The sequence below is a fragment of the Euphorbia lathyris genome, chromosome 10 (assembly GCF_963576675.1).
Source record: "Euphorbia lathyris chromosome 10, ddEupLath1.1, whole genome shotgun sequence".
In the NCBI taxonomy this organism is placed as follows: domain Eukaryota; kingdom Viridiplantae; phylum Streptophyta; class Magnoliopsida; order Malpighiales; family Euphorbiaceae; genus Euphorbia; species Euphorbia lathyris.
This window is the reverse complement of record NC_088919.1, coordinates 41,282,728-41,304,027: the sequence shown is the minus strand read 5'-3', so window position 1 is coordinate 41,304,027 and position 21,300 is coordinate 41,282,728. Positions and strand designations below refer to the sequence as shown.

The following is a 21,300-nucleotide window of genomic DNA, read 5'->3' as shown; positions in this document are numbered from 1 at the left end:
GCTCAGACACGCTCCGCGTGTACTTGGGCACGCTCCGCGTGTATTTGAGATTGATCTGGGGAAGGTCCGGAAGGTCACATACGCAAGGCTTGGATTAGGCACGCTTCGCGTAGAAGAAAACATGCCCTGCGTACTTGAGGGTCTGATCCGGAGAAGAGTTCAACAGCCAAAGTACGTCCCGCGTAGATCTGGGCACGTCCCGCGTATAATAGATACTGATCCAGAGAAGGGCTCATCAGTCAATCCATGTCCCGCGTGGATTTGGGCACATCCCGCGTACTTTCACTTTTTCAGGAACTTGTGCCTTACTCCAGCTTCCTTGTTATTTACACATTTGGTCCCTCAGCTCCTTTCCCACTTTCAAACCAACCCCCTCCACTTACCTTTACCCCATTTACCCTTTATCTTTATGCTTTAATTAATTATGTAATCTACCTTTTATGTAATTAGGCAATTAGGGTTTTTGAGATGATATAAATTCATCTCTTTCTTGTAATTGTGCTTCAACTTTTTATCAATCAAATTATAATCTTCTTCAAGAAGCTTTGTTAAGGTTTTTACCTTCAACAATGGAGAATTCTTATTTCCTATGGATTTAGTCCATGAAACTTGGGATTCACTCCTTCTAGTTTAGCTAGAGAAGAACATCTTTGTTAGTTTACGATTAAAACTAACACGTCACGAAATTAATCCGTATCAATTGTTCTTTATCCATACGGGGCTTGGTGGACCTGTACGATAAGGATGGATTACTTGAGTGTATGGTCTTGCAGAGTGGCGACTATGGCACCCTATCAGAGTAGTGTACTTCACAGTCCGCTAAGTGGCCTGCTTTTGTTGCTTCACTAGAGTACATCTGCTCTTCCTCTCGCTTTGGGCGAAAAAGAAGGGGGCCATTGTCTCTTTTTGACTTAGAGGAGTTCATTGGTTCGACCGTCTGTTTAGCTGTCCCCACCCTCTTGCCTTCCTCCTTGCATTTGTATTTTTCAAACTCATCATAGCCCATCGACCGATAATTATCATCATTACGCACTAAGGTCTGTGCGATGGTTATCAGTTCCTCGAAAAAACAGGGAAGCTTATGGAAACACTTCTACCTCAAGGGTTCGCAGGATATCCCCTTTGCTGTAGTGTGATGGGCCACCTTCAGATTAAGGCACTTAACCTGGGAGGCAAGCTGATGGAATCAGGCCAATAAATTTCGGGGAGGGTTTGTTGGTCTTTTCCACAAGTAGTTCAGGTGGTAGCTAATTCTTCTTACCTTTACGGCGACGACAAAGTGAGATAGAAAAAGTTCCTTGAGCAAATCAAAGGATTCGATGGATTCGGGGGCTAGGCATATGTGCTACTCTTGCACACTTCCAGACAAGGATGTGGGAAAGATCTTGCACATGATGTCCTCGTCCTTGGAGTAGAGACTGATGGTACTTATGAAAGAGGCAATATAATCATTGGGGTCCGCTATGCCAGAACACTAGGCCAGCCTAGGAGTCTTTCAATCTCTTGGAAAAGTGGTGTCTATAATTCGGTGGATTAATGGGGTTTTTCTAGAGGTGATGTTGCCCCATCACTTTATCTAGAGCTCTTTTGTCGAGGAATATCCTTGGACTCCAACATCTCTTCGACGTCTAGAGGGACAAAGGGGCCAGAGCCGGGATGGATGCGAATGTGGGAGACTCGGGCTTCGCATGTTTGCGAGTCCATTCTCCTCATCACTAATTATTATAAACTCTTCTTACGAAGGAAGTAAAAAAAAGCAAAACCCACAATTAAGCCTCTAAATTTTAGAGGTTTTAAGGATCAAGTCTCTGATCTTTTATTTTTTACATTAAACTCTTCATCATTCAATCTGATATAGATTCTGCCCTTATTTAACATGTCCATTAAGAAATCAAAACATCACCATTTCAACCATTACACATTGTAATTTGTACTCGAATGAAACAAAACATCACAATTCAATCAAAACAATGCCTTGAAATGGCATATTTATCATTATACACAATCAATGTTGTATCTGAATAATAAAGCTGCTGAAAGTCATGAAAGAAAAGCCTTCTTCTCCGATGCTCTTCAGGTCCAGACCATATACCAATTCTCAAAACTGTTCATCGTAGTTGAATAATAGTAGATTCCAACAATTTTCCATTTTCTCAAGTCAAACACAAAATTTTATTATAAACTCATATAAGCTCTTCAATTTTATCCTATTAAGTTTTCAAAACTATATGTTATATTTTATTGAACTCATAAACATTTATTTTGTATCACAGAAACTTATAGATTTATTCAAATAGTAATGGTTGTCATTATAAAATAATTAATAGTATGATTTAATATTTAAAATGAAACTTAGAAATTAGACAATTCAATGAGTGGTTAAACGAAATTACACATTGGAAACTCAAAATCAATATAATAGAATAAAAGGAGCTTAATATAAAAATAAAATTCCGATTAAAAAATCTTTTTTTTTTAAATTTAAAAAATCAATTTTAAGTTTTTGGTATTGCAATGAATTAATCATATATCATATTCTCCATGGAAAATAACGGTCAATTGGACAAGAAAAGATCCAACTGTCTTGCCTACATAACCGTTTCCAATAAAACTTAAGAAAGAAAAACCAATTGATTTCTTTTTTTTCTTTCCTCTCACATAATCTCATATCTCATCTGTAATCATACCTGAAAATCTAATATTTCATTGATCATCATCATCATCAAGCTTTCTCCGATAATTATTCAATTTCATACAAGGTACAAAACTTTTCAAAATCTTTCAATTAAGATTGATTTGCTTGATTTTTCATCAATCTGAAACCAGCTGGGTTCATTTATTTTTCTTTTATATATATGTTGATGTAGATTATGCGAAAAATGTCGAAAAATAACACAAGATGGCAAACAAGAATTACAATGATTATGGTGATGATGACGATAAATAGAGTAGTGAAAGCAGCTGATACAAACGACGTATTCAGCCCTTGCACGGATGCTAAAATTCAAAGAAAAGATGGTTTCACATTTGGTTTAGCGTTTTCAACCAAAGAGTCTTTCTTTTTAGATAACGTTCAGCTCTCACCTTGCGACAGTCGTCTTGCTTTATCCGCCAAGCTAGCACAACTTGCTCTTTTTAGGCCTAAAATTGATGAGATGTCTCTCCTCACCGTCAATGCCACTGTAATTTTCTTTCATTTCATCATTCTCATTTAATCAGGTGTGTTCGTGTCGTGTTAATTATCGGAAACATTTTCATGTTAATGTGTTTCAGCTTGCAAGTGGAGGGTATATGGTAGCATTTGCAGGAAGGAAGTATGCAGCAAGATCACAACCTGTTATGGTTATTGACCCTAATAATATGCTTATTACTAGTTTCACTCTGGTAAATATTTAACAAATTAATTTCACCATTTCATTTTCTTAAATTTTTTAGAAGGTCTTGCTTTAAATAACATTTATGTGTTGCAGGTCCTAGAATTTCAGAAGGGTATACTTAACAACTTATACTGGAAGAATTTTGGATGTGATTCATGCCCTCAAGATTTTGTATGTATAGATGGCAAAGAATGTGCAATTCCAAGCGCCAAGTGCAGCAATATTGGAGGACCTGTAGACTGCAATTTAGGTATACAAATAGCCTTCTCCGGTACTGACAAGAACTTTGAATCGCTTAATTCGTGGTACGAGGTTTCCAATCTGCGGCGACACTCTTTGCATGGATTATACTCTAATGTTCGTGACACTATCAATCAGTTTACTCAGCCCTTGTAAGAATCCTGAAATATGTTCTGTTATAATTTATTAAGGCGTCAATGTGTTAAATTGAAAGATAAATGATTAATCAACAAAAATCTAAAAGATTAGAGACCTCAAAATGCTTTTTGCATTCATCGTTTACATCTCTGTTTGGATTTCTTCAATATGAGAAAAGCTCTCTAACTATTACAAATGTACCAAGGTGCAAACCAAAATACACAACTTTGAATACATTTCTCAGTTTTTGTAGAACTGCACAAAATTGGACTCCTATCTGGAGTCATTGCTATGAGACCATTTATCTTCAGAATTATCAGTTCTCAAGACAATGCAAAATTTGAAAACCAACCTACTGATCTAATTCACTAACTTCCTACGTGCAATCTCGTCTTCTTCCCGCTTATTGTCAACATTGTTTCATAGCATCAGAGCAGCACACTTGTTCCTCTTCCTCCATCTTAACTCTATCTAAAGAGGACAGTTCCCTTTCTTCAGACTCCGAAATTTCAACACCAGTGTCTTCTGGTTGAGTCTTAACCTGCTGGATATGAATTAAATAATGTGCTACAGATTTGAAGCCCAGCTCTGAAACCTGAAAAGGTATACCAAATTTAACCATTTCCTTCTCAATTTGTGATTGTTGAAAAAGGAAGAAAACAAGAGGTGTCTTGTTTGAAGTTACATAAGATTGAGGGTACTAAACCTTTTTACAAATAGGACCAGTAGGTGCAAATCCTTTCCCCTTTCGGCAACGATAGCAGTTGCAAATTCCACGACAAACAGGGCAAACCCAATTTGCATTCTTGTTGACTTCAATCACATCCTCTCCATATCTGAAATAGTAACAAATTTGACCTTATTCACATTCACACAGTCATGAAGAATAATTTTAAACTTTGTCTAAGTATATTGTGGCAATGCTCTAAACTCAAAATGTATTTCTAATATTTTTACAAACTTATCATTTTTGTGCCCGATAGAAGTTCCCATGTTCATGGTTGAAATGGTACTTCTAGTCAATCAAATTGTATGCAAAAACTTGAAGAGTTGATCAAGGAAAAAAGGTTGCAGAATCAGTATTTTATCAATTCCGCAATCATAATATTATTGTATCAGTAAGCTGGGTGAGAATTTGGAAGCATTCCTGCCATAAGGATTTATAATTTTCTCACTTCTTTTCGGAAAAGGAATGACTCTACACAACCATAAAACTAATCAGGATTGCTATTCATACTGTTATGATCCATTTGCTTTTTGTCGTCTTACAAGCAATACATAAAGTTAAGAATTCAAATAACTAAAAGAGGCAAAAAAATTGGAAACGTCGGAAGGATTTCAATGGGAACCCCTTACGAGTCGCTCAAAGATGTAAAGGAAGTAATGATAAATAGCAAAATACTATTCAACTAGGAATCCTATTTCCTATTTATCATTACTTCCTTTACAAAAGACACTTTATGATTTTTAACTGCTTTGCATGAAGCAAATACCAAATATCCACAAACAAAGAAATACAGAAAAGGGTGCTAATATTCAAGAACCAAGTAAAGGATAACTTAGTTTTCAAGATCACAAAAAATACCTAGTATATAAGCATGTTCCACAAAATTGACCTTGGCGTGCTTTGCAACTGCTGCAATGGGTATGAATCCTGCGAGTTTTATGCCTGCAAGAAAGGATGTCATCTCTAAGCAATTTTTCGCTAGTGAAGCAGCTCAAGTTAGGTAAAGGACTGGTAAGTCATCCAGATGAGCAATCATATTCACAGGTGACAAACTGCTGAATTTGAATGTTTTAAAACATAAAAATGTTCATCATGTGAAAATTAAAAACAACCACAGTAATACCCTTCCAACTCGAGAAGCTTTAACTCGTAAAGGTTTGCAGATCGATCCAGTTTGTGCATTGTGCAACAGCGGAGGAATCATCTAACCGTCTTTTTCTTTTTTGCTCATCTACAATTTCTTTATGGAGTTCAACTTCCTGCTTTGGTGACTGGTCTTCATATTGATCCTTTCAAGATTGGTGGATCAGTTTTTCTCAATAAACTCAGTAGTTCAGCAGCAAGATGCGATTATGCTCCTTTGGGGGTTGTGGAAGGAACGTAATGATAAGGTTTGGTCGAACCAAACAACTTCAGCCATTCACACATTTCAATCAGTGACATCCTTTCTGTTTCCATTGCTTTTGGCTCAAAAACCTTTCTCCACTCAAGTTGGGGCAGTTTCGGAACCTACAGATAAAGAACCAGTTGGAAATCTGAAGATTTGGATTTCTCCTCCGCCTTCGATGTTCAAATGTAATGTGAACGCTGCTATCTTCACCTTCCAGGGGTTCTCAAGCTTAGGTTGTGGAATAAGATACACCATCTGTGTTGCTGTGCTGTTGGTTGTTTAGTTGGAATAATCACAGATCCAGTTTTTGCAGAATGCTTGGCAGTTCGCTCAACGCTGTTCTGGCTTAAGGAGCATCATTGTGCAAAATGCCTTGGTTGAGACAGACAGTCAACTGGTTTATTTGGGTATTATTGATGAGTGTGTTGGTTGTCCCTGTTTTCTACTTTAATATATGATTGTCAAAAGCTGTTGTCACAGACTGTTAATGTTTGTGTTGTTTTTGCTAGACATTCTGCTAATACGTGTGCCCATAACTTAGCAAAATGGTATGGGTCTCAAGCAATGGTGGGAGAACAGAGTTGTTGTATCCGCACTACTCTAGCTCATATCCTGACTATGTTTCTTTAATGAGAAGGTACTGTTTTCAAGAGAGGGGGGGGGGGTGGTGGGAACTGGCTCTAAAAATAATTAATCTACACAAGGTTCTAGCATGGCCGCATTTGGATATCCTTCAAGAACATAGATATGCTACCATGCCAAAGAATTGAATACCCTATTGAATGAAGAGCATGCAAAAACATTCACCTCAAAATATAGAAAGATAGGTGAAAGAAAATTGCATCAAAATCCAAATTGTGGATATATAGTTGTTAAAGGCGCGCCTCAGTCAAGGCTCAGGGTCTTGAGCCTTGAACCTAGAAAATGAGGCTCTGTACAAAAGGTTCTCGCCTTGTGCGCCTCGCTCGCGCTTGGGAGCCTGGTGTGCCTGGCGGTTTTTACTTAGGATTTTATTTTTATTTTTACAGTTATCTCTAAAATAATTGTTTGATTAATCTCAACCACCAATCTAGCTTAAATAAGTTTAATCTTAACCCTTAATTTAAATAAGAATATCAAGAGTCTCAATCATAATTGAATATATAAAAAATAGAGAAAGATTAGGAGAAGAAGTCACGTAAAGAAAGAAGTATCCTCCACTTCAGGCAAAAACAAACTTCCACAGACACAGAGTGAAGAAGAAACAGAGTGATGATCTTGATGATGATGAATATTAGTTTCGTTGTGTGTTCTTTTTGATTGACAGTGAATGGTTATTAGTTTAGTAGCATTAGTAATAGTTAGGTATTTTAGGTTAAGACGTTAAGTATATGTTAGTGTCTCTACGAAGTATGAACTTAATTTGGTGTTTTTGACATTTATGATTTAGTATTATTTTTTATGTGGTTTTGTTTTGTTTGTGTGGTCATAAGTGTTTTTTTATGCTTAACTAGTAAAAGAGTATTTTTTTTTTATGCGCCTCGTGTTTCTAAGGCGTGCGTGCGCATCGCCTTGCACCTTGAGCCTAGGCTCCAGAACCCCTTGGAGCCTTAGCGCGCCTTGCGCCTTTAACAGCTATGGATATAAAAGACAAATAAAAGATTGGTCATTGGCAACCATAAATGAAAACTCATTGGAATTCAAGAAAGACGTCATTTCCACATTAGGACTCATTTAGATTTCACCAAAGCAAGGTGCAGGTATAAGAGCAAGTATACAATGAAGTTCAGAATCCCCAAATCCAGCACAGATATGATTATTCTAAGTCTAAATTGAGAAAAGGAGCCGACCATGAAACGATAAGTTGGAATAAATTCACTAATTTAATGAAGTTACAAACATGAAAGAGATTTGATTTACCATTCTTTCAGAGAAGTTCACAAACAGTGGAGAAGTGGTTAACCAGACAGCCAAAATACATCAAGCAACAAAGTATTAAGCTATTAGCCACATCTATCTAACATATGCATAAGCTCTTCAGCAAAACTAGTCGAACATTCAGACAAGTTCAGGAACAAGCAAAATTCATATGGATAAACCCAACAAGAAAGAACAATATAGGAGGGTAATGTCTCCTTAGGTTCAATATCTAATTTGGCTTTTTACCTGAAATATAGCAGCCAACATAAAAGGTAAGTTCTTGTGGACATCATGAGAAGTCACAGCATGCAACATATCAGCTATATTTCAACCCATTTAAGGTACAGCTGGGTTTTACATGTCAAGAGAATCACAAGTGATTCATTCAGGCCCAAAATTTTGCTTCCAAATTAACACTGGAAATAAAAGTCATTGCACATTATGACGCAGCGGAAATAACAAGAACATGTTACTAATAGTTGATTCGTGCACCAATGCCTATCAATAAAAACAACCGTCATATGATTCGGGGTCGGCTAACAGTAACCGTCATATGAAACCGTGAAATCAAGTCATATCAGCTACATAAATTCTCTCCCTCCACTCCGTCTTATCCGTTGACATATTTTCCTCAATCCCGAATAAACTCATATCACTCTCAATCACCCTCTTCCAAGTTTGGTTAGGCCTTCCCCTACCCCTCACCATTGCACCAATCCAAGTTTGCTTAGGTCTCCCCTGCACCAATGCCTATCAATAACTTTCAAAATTCACAAAACTTTGGAAAAATCAAAATTTGTCTATTGGTTATCAAAAATTACCTATTACAGCTGAAATTGGTCTTTAAATAGCAATAGAAAAACCCTAAATCCGAAAAGGAAAAGGCTAAAAAGGAAAATTACAAAATAAGACGAAAAACAGTAAATTGCGTTTTTGAAGGCCCAAACGATGGACTATGGCCGAAGAAACATGTAGCTCATAAAAGCTCATGACTTTTGATACTTGACCCGTTTCCAATGAAAATAGGGTCCGAAAACACCAAAATCCGCAACTTCAAAATTTGGCAGAAATTACAAAACTACATCCAAAGTTATCAAAATTCTCCATGAACTTGCAAGTGAATTCTCCAACGGCGTCACATTAGCAGGTCTTGAATTACAAACAAGGCACTTAGAATTTGAAAATCAATTTAGGACAGTTTAACCTCAGATTAAATGAGAACAAAAGCTTAATACCTGCATTGATGGCATGATTCTCCATTCTCTGGATCATATATTGTTTTGTAGAAATTTGAAACCGAATAGTCAACTGGATTCCCACTCGTTAACCTAGAAAACACGAAAAGAAAAGAAAAAAGAAATTGTAGATATCCATGCAATTTGCATTTGGCAAGTAAAGGCTGGCAGAAAAAGAAAATTAATATTTTGATTCCACAATCCACAGTTAGAAGGAAAAGCAGAAAAGATGTACTTTTCAAGCTCTGAAAATGAAATGGGGCAAAACCAAGCCAGTGTTATGTAAATCAACATTGTCCCTCTCTCTGTGTGTATGTTATTGAAGAACAAGATAACCTATTTTTCCTACTCCTGCCCCTAATGTACTAACTTTGTCATGGAAAAGGAGGACTGAGAAAACAAAATTTGGAAGGGGAAAAAGAATACCTGGATGAACGCCTGAGGGAGGTGGAGAGGGGCAAAGATTTAGGACGTTTGACATATTGAGAAGTTTTGGTGGTTGGAGCAGTGAGAGATTTGAGGTTGAGAGAAAGGTCGAAAATCCCCAACGTGTGCATTCTTTCACTGTTCTCTTTGATTCTGCGCTGCCTAAACTCCTCATAGGTTGAACCTTCTCCGCCAGTCACATTCTGGTTGGTGCTGGCGTCTTCCTCATCAGCTCTCTTTCTTCGTCTCAACACCCTTGCCTGGTTCGTCATTTCTCGTCACTCACTACACTACAGAGACTCAATTTCCATGGAAGAAAATAAAAGAAAAAGCAAATGGGCGGGATGAGACGGGACTGCTGTCAGTCTCGGGATGGGACGGGAGTGATATCCATAGCCCGCACGTGGGATTGGCAAAAAAAAAAAAAAAAAAAAAAAAAAAAAACTTTTTAACCCCGTAAATAGACCGTTAAATCCGTAAATAAGTCGTTAAGTCCGTAACTACAGAATTGTACGTAACAAATAAAATTTAAAAACATAAAAATTAAAATAAATATTAATAAACATAAACATTTATAAACGTAAAAGAGTAAATATAATATATACAACAAAAAGTGTTAAAATGTATGAATTTCTACAACAAAAATTCAGCTCGTCCGATTTCTTATTGATTTGTCCCCTGGACTGGGCCGACGCCACGCATCCATAAACTCATCCATCTCCCTCTTAATGCGTGGAACATCCTCGTCAGATCGGTGGGTAGCCAATAGTTGGGTGACACGCCACAACCAGCTAACCCACTGCAAAAAAAAATAATAATAAATAAATATTAACAATTAAACACATATAAACTAATACTAAATAATAATATTAAATAATAATAAACTTACAAATTCGTTGTTGGCGCGAGCATGCTGTACCGGTCCAGCCTGTGGTACATGAAGGAGATGGGGATGCAAATGTCGCCTATACCAGTCCATTATAAGCAGGCTCACAGGCAGTGGGATCGTATCCAACGGGTCGGCATCTCCTCCGATCAATGCCCCGAGCCAATGGAAATCTACGCTAGGTATCCTCAACTGTGACTAAGGAATGCGTGAGCTTATACGCTATAGATCTCCATGGTCGTACTGCTTTATCAGGTCTAATACGCTCAGCTGGGATAGGCTGAGTATATCCGACCTGTCGCAGCGCTCGATCGGTCATATACGGCTCGACGATGTCTCTACACCGTATCCAACCGGCGTAGGACACTCGAAGCCGATCATCATCGGGGACACGACCATAAGGCAACCACGTCACCTGGAAAAAAGTAATACTCAATAAAAAATAATAATATACTATAAATAATACTTAAATTAATTCTAAAATTTTATAAAATACCTCTGCCGCCGTCATACGGTCCAGCTGCCCATGAAAGGTATCTAGTCGGGCGGTCGTCTTGCCTGGTACCCCGACCTCCCATCTCAGTGCACGGGCATGGTCAGCTGGGATCAAGTGAGCTCCCGGAACACCGGAAAATACTCGTATATCCATGCCTGCAGTAGGGTCAAACATCCGCATATACCTGAACAGTCTCCTCTGCTCGCTATCCCCAACTTTCGGTACAACATGGTGTTGGGGTTTAGTGTCTTATAGACAATTGTTGCATGATACAAACTTAATGTAAATGAATTGTTCTTTATATCATTTGTTTTAATGAGATATATGTTTTATAACTATATAAAGGCAATCCCTTTTAAGCACTAAATAAAGTCTAATAAAAGGAATTCCGTAAGTTTGTTTAAAGTGATTATAAAGTGTTCATACAAGCATGAAGTGAGACAAAACTTTATAATAAACTAATAAACTTAAAACCACCCCAAGTCAAGTGATATGTTTAGGATTGATATATCACTGTTGAGACTTGTATGTAACAATGTCTTCTGTCCGACAGAAAGCTGATCTCACAAGCTTCATATATAAAGATATCTGGACAGTTACATAGATCCGGTGAAACGTCGTTCATTAGGATTGGGGATCCGATTTGAGATAACAAGATGGGTAGATTCATCCTTGTCACCTGTTCATCTCATTGGTATTAATAGGTATAACTAATCCTCAGCAACGGAATGTTAATTGGTCATCCTGAATTACTGAATGTGAGACTTTGATCCTGCTGTCCCACGATCCTTAACAGAGATGACTCTGGGGTGTGAACAGCAAAGGTTGGGTGTCACATGAGGTAATATCAGGGTAGTTATACATTGGATTGAGCATTTATCACTCCCGATTAATGGGAGATACATCCAAGGATCGCTTGTGGAAGACTCGACTCTAAATCCTTGCAAGGTGATAGCTTAAGAGTAAGAAATACAGATTTCACTTAACCTATCTATTTGAGTTGACTCGGCCTATACAAGTAAAACGAACGTCTCGCTATATGTGACTTGACATCACCCATAGTCATAAGATTCAGTTCAAGGATGTAGTTGATAAAGGATCGAATTATACCGTAACTAATATGGAAAGGTTAATGACAGAATCAACCTGTCTTCTTAACGGACTCTGGGGGAATGATTACAGACTTGCCAATAACATACTCAGTACATCATTCCGTTATGTAAGGATTAAATATAATTCTTGAAGAAATTAATTTAATAGTTGCATACGGCCAGAAGTAGTAAGAACCTAATGGATCACACATAAGACTTGGAACCAAAAGAGAGATGGATATCATTAATAGATGGAAGCCCAATTGAGCCCAGTAAGGCCCATTTAAATAGAGGGGGCCGAAATTTGTATGTAATAAATAAGGAATTATTTTAATTCCATTAATCCTAATTTGATTAGGTTTGTGAATTAAATTAATTAAGAGATAATTAAGTTAGGAGTTTTAATTAGATTAATATACTCCTATTATTATCCAATTAGGTTATTTATTATTATCCTAGATATATTAGATATATAATGAGATAATAATTGGGAATTCTATTCCAAATTGAATTCCTATTAAGTAACCTATTCCTATCTAACTAGGGTTTAGATACAAGTGATTATATATACCCCTCTATACATGAATTTCGGCCAACCCTCTCTAACTAGCACACGTGATTTTCGAAATCCCTACCTTAGAGAAAAAGAAAGAATTCGACTCCCCTAGTTCGTGGACAAGAATTCATACGGCTTCCATCGATTGATTAATTTCATCTATCTCCCTTTTCTTTGATCTTGTGTTGGTTAATTAGAGGCAATCTATTTTGGTTGCATCTCATACGGTTGATTCTAACTTAACCTCACTGTGTTATACTTCGTGCTTGGGAACTCGGAGAAGAATTGTGGGCGCTTCTTTAACAACGGTGGATTGTTCTTCAAAAGGTATTTCTTCTTATCCCTCTTTATATGAAATAACGATTAACAGATCCTATGGTTAAAAGGAAGTATGCTAAAATTTTTATATTTCCGCTGCTATACCTTAGCCTAATTTCCTTCAGTGGTATCAGAGCCATCGTTAAATCCGTTATTTCATATATGAAAATTTAGAAGTTTTTCAATAGGATTGAATAAATATTTATAGTTAAGATTAATTAACAAATTGTTTGATTAATTGATTCTAAAGATAAATGAATTTTAGTTAATTGTTAATTAAAATAGATTATGCGTATGTTCCTAATTATTTCGGTTGATAATCATTATAACAAAATCTATTAGTTTTATAGTTAGGTTAATAAAATTAGTTTTATTAATTCTAAAAGATAAAACGGAAATCTATTGTAGTTTTTCCTGTTTCTGAAAATCTTTTTTAAAACCGTTTTAAAATCTGATATATATATATGGTTTAATAAAAAAATAATAAATACGACAGCGGCTCGGGTCGCGCCGCGGTGACAGCCGCGGGGCTGCTGCCAAACGGCAGCAGCCCAATTTCGGGCCCCGCCCGAATCCCACTTGATTTTAATTGTTAAAATCGGCTTGAATATAACTTGTATATATAAATATATGTTTCGGAAATTAATAGTTTTCTGTTTTGATTATCGAATGAAAATTCGTTTAAAAGTTTGTTTTTACCAAGTTGTAAATCAAAGTGTTAAATGAATTGAAATCAAAATAATTGGGACATGCATAATCGACGTTTTATATGGTTATATTAATCTAAGAATTAATATAAAGATACAAAACGATTAGAAGTAAAATTGGATGAAAGTTAATTTGACGAGTTAATGTGATTAACCAAAATATTACATAAGCCGATTATGTAATCAACCAATTAAATTTATTTAATTGAGTCTTTGCATGTTTGGAGTTATGGACATATTTGGACCCTCTTTTAGTCTTTTGGTATTTTTGAAATAGGGCTTGTGCGTCCTGCCTTTATACTATCTATTGTAATTTCTCTTCTCATCTGATTCCCTTCAATTCAATTGAAGTTTTCTTATATTTGTATAGAAATTAATATGTAATTTCAAGGCGCCATGGAGAAGACGGAGGACCTAAAGAGAAATATGTAATAGTTAGTATTTCCTTAGGTTTGCCCTTTTATTCTGTCTCTGGCTCGACGGAATAATTTAGATGATATGTCCATAACGCCAATGTATGTGAATGTATGTGTCTGATGTATGCTAAAGCAAATCAAGACTAAGTTAGATTATGAGACCTAAATAAAATCCCTCGTTAAAAAGTTAAGTAAATAAGCAAATTATTGAAATCAGTTGCCCCTCCCTAATATTATAATTCAGCCGGCAGTACTGGGGGCCTTTGGGTTGTTGAGCAAACTCAAGCTCGGGGTCTTATCGTAACACCTGAATTATCGAAAGTCATTCTTTCATGAATATGGGGTAATACTTAAATTAGATTATGATAATTGGATGAGCAAACTCATGTTGTCATAAACTAATGGGCAATATGGTTGGGATTAATGTGAATAGCATATTAGTTACTAATGTGGTTAGTAACCCAATAACCTAGGAGTCACATTCAAGATGTGATTGATTACATGAATCTACCTAACAAATGAGACTAGCTTGTTGAGCAAACTCAAGGCGAAATCTCAGGAGTTAGGATCCTAGCTCACTAAAGGATTTGTGAAATTCTTCGAATTAATATGGAGGGCTATTAATTTGGCAAAATAGTGGGAGCAATCTGAAATAAATTAAAAGGCCTATAATTTTAGATTGTTATACTTTAAAGCAAATGAATGACATACGTTTACTCTTTCTCACTCTCAGGTTTTGTTTTAACACACACTCTTAAAATCATGACTAAAACCAATCTGCAAAACATTCTTACCGATAACAAACCGAATGGTTCAAACTTCACCGACTGGTTTCGTAACCTCAAAATTGTTTTGAAGTTCGAGAAAATTGGGTATGTACTTGATACACCGATACCCCCTGTCCCTGAAGATGATGCTCCCATCGAGGAAATTAATGCTTATCAGAAGCACAAGGCTGATGACGATCATGTCGGATGCATCATACTTGCATCGATGACATCGGAATTACAAAGGCAACATGAGGAGATGAATGCCAATTCCATCATCATGCACCTAAAGGAATTGTTTGGGAAACAAACCAGGTGCGAACGCTATGAGATATCCAAGTTGTTATATCGTTGCAGGATGCAAGAGGGCACATTTGTCATGACACATTGTGTCAAGATGATTGGCTATATTACCAAACTTTCTAGTATTGGATTTGCGATGGATAACGAATTAAGTGTTGACTTAATTCTTCAATCCCTCCCAGAAAGTTATTCACAGTTCATTATGAACTATCAGATGAATGACTTGCAAACCTCTCTTGAAGAGCTTGCAAATATGCTCAAGTTAGTTGAGCCCAATATGAAAAAAGACAAGACCATACCGGCTCTTGTAATTGAGGGATCGAAGAAAAGGAAAGGGAATTTTCCCAATCCTAAACATCCCAAGAAAGGTAAGAAAGCTGTGTCCAAGGGAAAGGAAGTGAAGAAGCCCAAAGGAGAGTGCCACTTCTGTGGTAAAGACGGGCATTGGAAGAGAAACTGCAAGGAGTATCTAGCCACCCTCAAGAAGGGAAAAGGCGGTGCTTCTACATCTGGTATGTTTTATATTGAAATAAATACAGTTTCACAGTCTGAATCTTGGGTACTTGATACCGGATGTGGATCTCATATTTGTACAAATATGCAGGAGCTAAATCAGACTAAGGAACTAAAGAAAGGAAGCATAAACTTGCGAGTTGGAAATGGAGCAAGAGTTGCCGCCCTCGCAATTGGAGATTATGTTTTACCTTTGCCCTCTGGGCTTGTAATAGAATTAAGGAATTGTTTATACGTTCCTGAGATGTCTCGTAACATTATTTCTATTAGCCGTCTTGTTGACGACGGTTTTCATATTTCAATAAAAGACAAGAGTTGCAATATTTATAAAGATTCGATCTTTTACTTTTCAGGAATTTCACAAAATGGGATTTATGTGTTAGATAACAAAATTCCTGCTTTTGCAATTGATACCAAAAGACATAAGCTAGATAATTCAACTTACTTGTGGCATTGTCGTTTAGGCCATATAAACAAGAGACGCATGCTAAAGCTACATTCAGATGGGCTTATAGATCCAATCGATTCCGAATCATTGGAAACATGCGAATCATGTTTAAAAGGTAAAATGACAAAGACACCCTTTAGCAATAAAAGTGAGCGTGTATCAGACACTCTAGGACTCATTCATTTAGATGTATGCGGTCCTATGTCAGTCCAAGCAAGAGGAGGATTCAGATACTTCATTAGCTTCATAGATGACCATAATCGATATGGTTACATCTACTTGATGAGGCACAAATCAGAAGCTTTTGACAAGTTCAAATGCTTCAAGAATGAAGTGGAAAATCAATTAGGAAAGAAAATAAAGACGCTTCGATCCGATCGAGGTGGCGAATATCTTTCTGATGATTTTCTGAATTATCTAACTGAATGTGGGATATGCTCACAATGGACACCTCCCTATACACCACAACACAATGGTGTATCCGAGAGGAGAAACCGTACCCTATTAGATATGGTACGATCCATGATGAGCATGGCCTTACTTCCAAAGACGTTCTGGGGCTATGCCTTAGAAACTGCCCTCTTCACCCTGAACCGAGTACCAACTAAATCCGCTAGTTCCACACTATATGAATTGTTCGTTGGTAGGAAACCCGTGTTCTCGTTTATGAGAGTATGGGGTTGTTCAGCGTATGTCAAACGCATTGCGTCCGACAAATTAGATTCTAAATCTGATAAATGTTTCTTCATTGGATATCCCAGGGAAACCATAGGGTATTACTTCTATCATCCAGATGATCAGAAAGTAATAGTATCCAAACACGCAACCTTCTTAGAGAAAGAGTTTCTCGAAGAAACACAAAAGGGAAGCGTGATTGAACTCGACAAAGTTCAAGAGGAAGAAACACCGACTGAAACAACAGAAGCGGTTGAGGTACCCGAAGTAGTCCCATTAGATGAGACTCTAGTGGCACCTATTCGTAGATCACGAAGAGTTCGTGAACTCCCAGTTAGATATGGTTTTCTAGTGGGAGATGATAATGAGGTTCCCGTGTTAGACGACGAACCCGAAAACTACGAAGAGGCTCTTACTAGTCCAGATTCTAAAGCATGGCTTGAGGCCATGGATTCTGAAATGGATTCCATGTATACTAACCAAGTGTGGACTTTGGTTGATCCACCCGAAGGGATAATTCCCATTGGGTGCAGGTGGATCTTCAAAAAGAAGACTGACATGGATGGAAAGGTTATCACCTACAAGGCTAGGCTGGTAGCGAAAGGATATCGTCAGAAACAAGGTGTTGATTATAACGAAACCTTCTCTCCCGTTGCTATGTCCAAATCAATCAGAATCATGCTTGCTATTGCCGCTCACTTCGATTATGAGATTTGTCAAATGGATGTAAAAACAGCTTTCCTAAATGGAAACCTGCTTGAGGATGTATACATGATGCAGCCTGAAGGTTTCATATCAAAGGATGCAAATAAAGTTTGCAAACCTCAGAGATCCATTTATGGACTCAAGCAAGCATCTAGAAGCTGGAACAAGCGTTTTGACGAAACCATAAAACAATTTGGTGTCGAACAAAATTGCGAAGAAGCTTGCATTTACAAGAAAGCAAGTGGGAGCTCTATAGCATTTCTCATACTATATGTGGATGATATACTGTTAATGGGAAATGACATTGCTCTATTACAGTCGGTAAAAGTATGGTTACCCGGTAACTTCTCAATGAAAGACCTTGGTGAAGCAGCTTATATACTTGGTATAAAGATCTATAGAGATAGATCGAGAAGACTGCTTGGTCTTTCACAGGCTACATACATTGAAAAGGTGCTAAATCGGTTTAGCATGCTTGAATCGAAACGAGGTAACTTATCCATGCTACATGGAGTAAAGTTAAACAATCATCAATGTCCTAAAACTGATGATGACAAACGACGCATGGCTGTAGTCCCGTACGCCAGCGCGATCGGTTCGATTATGTATGCTATGCTATGTACTAGACCTGACGTAGCGTTCGCGTTATCTGTAATGAGTCGTTACCAAGGGAATCCGGGAGACGAGAATTGGATTGCCGTTAAGAACATTCTTAAGTACTTGAGAAGGACTAAAGATATGTTCCTAGTGTACAGAGAATGAGATCTGAAAATTGAAGGATTTTCAGACGCTAGTCATCTCACAGATGAGAATGATTTTAAATCCCAATCAGGATACCTGTTTATCTTGAATGGGGGCGCGGTCAGTTGGAAGAGTTCCAAGCAGGGAAGCGTAGCTTTCTCTACGACCGAGTCAGAGTACATCGCTGCTGCGGAAGCAGCAGAGGAAGCAGTTTGGATTAGAAAGTTCATTACAGAACTAGGTGTGGTGCCTGACATTGTCAATCCCATTACTCTGTACTGTGATAACAATGGAGCCATTGCGCAAGCAAAGGAACCACGGTCTCATAATGCATCCAAGCACTACCTAAAGCGATACCACATCATAAGAGAGATTGTGTCTAGAGGAGATGTGAGAATAGAAAGAGTACCTACAGAGGACAACATTGCAGATCCGTTGACAAAGCCTTTAACCCAGAAAGTACATGATCGTCATTTAACTTCTACTGGGATAAGTTTTAGAAACAATTGGCTTTAGTCCAAGTGGGAGTATGTTGGGGTTTAGTGTCCTATAGACAATTGTTGCAGGATACAAACTTAATGTAAATGAATTGTTCTTTATATCATTTGTTTTAATGAGATATATGTTTTATAACTATATAAAGGCAATCCCTTTTAAGCACTAAATAAAGTCTAATAAAAGGAAATCCGTAAGTTTGTTTAAAGTGATTATAAAGTGTTCATACAAACATGAAGTGAGACAAAACTTTATAATAAACTAATAAACTTAAAACCACCCCAAGTCAAGTGATATGTTTAGGATTGATATATCACTGTTGAGACTTGTATGTAACAATGTCTTCTGTCCGACAGAAAGCTGATCTCACAAGCTTCATATATAAAGATATCTGGATAGTTACATAGATCCGGTGAAACGTCGTTCATTAGGATTGGGGATCCGATTTGAGATAACAGGATGGGTAGATTCATCCTTGTCACCTATCATATCATTGGTATTAATAGGTATAACTAATCCTCAGACTCAAAGGAATGTTAATTGGTCATCCTGAATTACTGAATGTGAGACTTTGATCCTGCTGTCCCACGATCCTTAACAGAGATGACTCTGGGGTGTGAACGGCAAAGGTTGGGTGTCACAGGAGGTAATATCAGGGTAGTTATACATTGGATTGAGCATTTATCACTCCCGATTAATAGGAGATACATCCAAGGATCGCTTGTGGAAGACTCGACTCTAAATCCTTGCAAGGTGATAGCTTAAGAGTAAGAAATACAGATTTCACTTAACCTATCTATTTGAGTTGACTCGGCCTATACAAGTAAAACGAACGTCTCGCTATATGTGACTTGACATCACCCATAGTCATAAGATTCAGTTCAAGGATGTAGTTGATAAAGGATCGAATTATACCGTAACTAATACGGAAAGGTTAATGACAGAATCAACCTGTCTTCTTAACGGACTCTGGGGGAATGATTACAGACTTGCCAATAACATACTCAGTACATTATTCCGTTATGCAAGGATTAAATATAATTTTTGAAGAAATTAATTTAATAGTTGCATACGGCCAGAAGTAGTAAGAACCTAATGGATCACACATAAGACTTGGAACCAAAAGAGAGATGGATGTCATTAATAGATGGAAGCCCAATTAAGCCCAGTAAGGCCCATTTAAATAGAGGGGGCTGAAATTTGTATGTAATAAATAAGGAATTATTTTAATTCCATTAATCCTAATTTGATTAGGTTTGTGAATTAAATTAATTAAGAGATAATTAAGTTAGGAGTTTTAATTAGATTAATATACTCCTATTATTATCCAATGAGGTTATTTATTATTATCCTAGATATATTAGATATATAATGAGATAATAATTGGGAATTCTATTCCAAATTGAATTCCTATTAAGTAACCTATTCCTATCTAACTAGGGTTTAGATACAAGTGATTATATATACCCCCTCTATACATGAATTTCGGCCAACCCTCTCTAACTAGCACAAGTGATTTTCGAAATCCCTACCTTAGAGAAAAAGAAAGAATTCGACTCCCCTAGTTCGTGGATAAGAATTCATACGGCTTCCATCGATTGATTAATTTCATCTATCTCCCTTTTCTTTGATCTTGTGTTGGTTAATTAGAGGCAATCTATTTTGGTTGCATCTTATACGGTTGATTCTAACTTAACCTCACCGTGTTATACTTCGTGCTTGGGAACTCGGAGAAGAATTGTGGGCGCTTCTTTAACAACGGTAGATTGTTCTTCAAAAGGTATTTCTTCTTATCCCTCTTTATATCAAATAACGATTAACGGATCCTATGGTTAAAAGGAAGTAGGCTAAAATTTTTATATTTCCGCTGCTATACCTTAGCCTAATTTCCTTCACATGGCTAGTGTAGCAGACCCCCATGATAGTCCAGCTGCCCCGCTGACACCGCTGTAAACCTCAGCAAGATGGGCCGGCCTAATCCTATCTCCACTCTTGTCAACAAACAGAGTGGATCCAAGCATAAGCCGCATCCACGTTGTGGCCCGAGTAGCGTCATCCCTACCCTCGGTCAGAAGCCCCTGTACAACCCCAACAAATACACCGCCACCACCCCATAAATGCCGGGTCGGCAACAAAAGCTCAGCCTGACTCACCCCAAACATCATCATGCACATGGCATGAAGCCCGTCAGTAGAGGGAGACTCGGACACCATCGGACCGTCGATCGGGATCCGAAGAATCTGTCACACATCATGCAGCTGGATAGTCATCTCCCCGAACGGCATGTGGAAGGAGTTCGTATCGGGCTGCCACCGCTCCACGAACGCAGTCAACAGCGGAGTGTCGAGGTTCTTGAACATGGCATGTGGAAGGTGAGACAAACCAGTCCTCTCGATCATCTCCCTCAGCTGTAAAATGACACATATACAATTTATACAATTACTGAATGTTTTTTATGTTTATAGTTAAAAATACAAATTACAATAAATGCTGACACACTATATTATGCTTACCTCGGGTGACGCACCAGAAAACCGCTGACACAAATCTCGGCATGTTGTTGATCTGTTGTAGCATGTTAGAAACGACCGAATCTCTCCTCCCAACATCCGTGAGGCAACATGTTCTAGAAAACTAGGAATCACGGAACCATCAACGGAACCACCATCAACCGGTGTAGTAACTACCCAGCTCTCGTCCTCACTAGCTTTGGGACGTTTGCTTGTCCCTAAAAATTATAAAATTATAGTA

At 37.6% G+C, this 21,300-nt stretch overlaps 2 protein-coding genes across 2 annotated transcripts; one reads left to right on the top strand and one right to left on the bottom strand.

Annotated features, from left to right (window-relative positions):
• The first annotated feature begins 2,574 nt into the window (after nt 1-2,574).
• On the top strand, nt 2,575-3,898 carry LOC136208324 (uncharacterized). Its single transcript, XM_065999147.1, has 4 exons — nt 2,575-2,759; nt 2,868-3,182; nt 3,274-3,384; nt 3,471-3,898. Exons 2-4 carry the CDS (start codon nt 2,871-2,873, stop codon nt 3,771-3,773), a joined length of 726 nt encoding a protein of 241 aa, XP_065855219.1. The 5' UTR covers nt 2,575-2,759; nt 2,868-2,870; the 3' UTR covers nt 3,774-3,898.
• Nucleotides 3,899-4,045: 147 nt separating this feature from the next.
• LOC136208323 (uncharacterized) lies at nt 4,046-9,778 on the bottom strand. Its single transcript, XM_065999146.1, has 5 exons — nt 9,433-9,778; nt 9,007-9,099; nt 5,341-5,424; nt 4,462-4,591; nt 4,046-4,350 (listed from the first exon to the last, which is right to left on the bottom strand). The coding sequence occupies exons 1-5, from the start codon at nt 9,702-9,704 to the stop codon at nt 4,165-4,167; spliced, it is 765 nt and encodes a 254-aa protein (XP_065855218.1). The 5' UTR covers nt 9,705-9,778; the 3' UTR covers nt 4,046-4,164.
• Nucleotides 9,779-21,300: the final 11,522 nt, after the last annotated feature.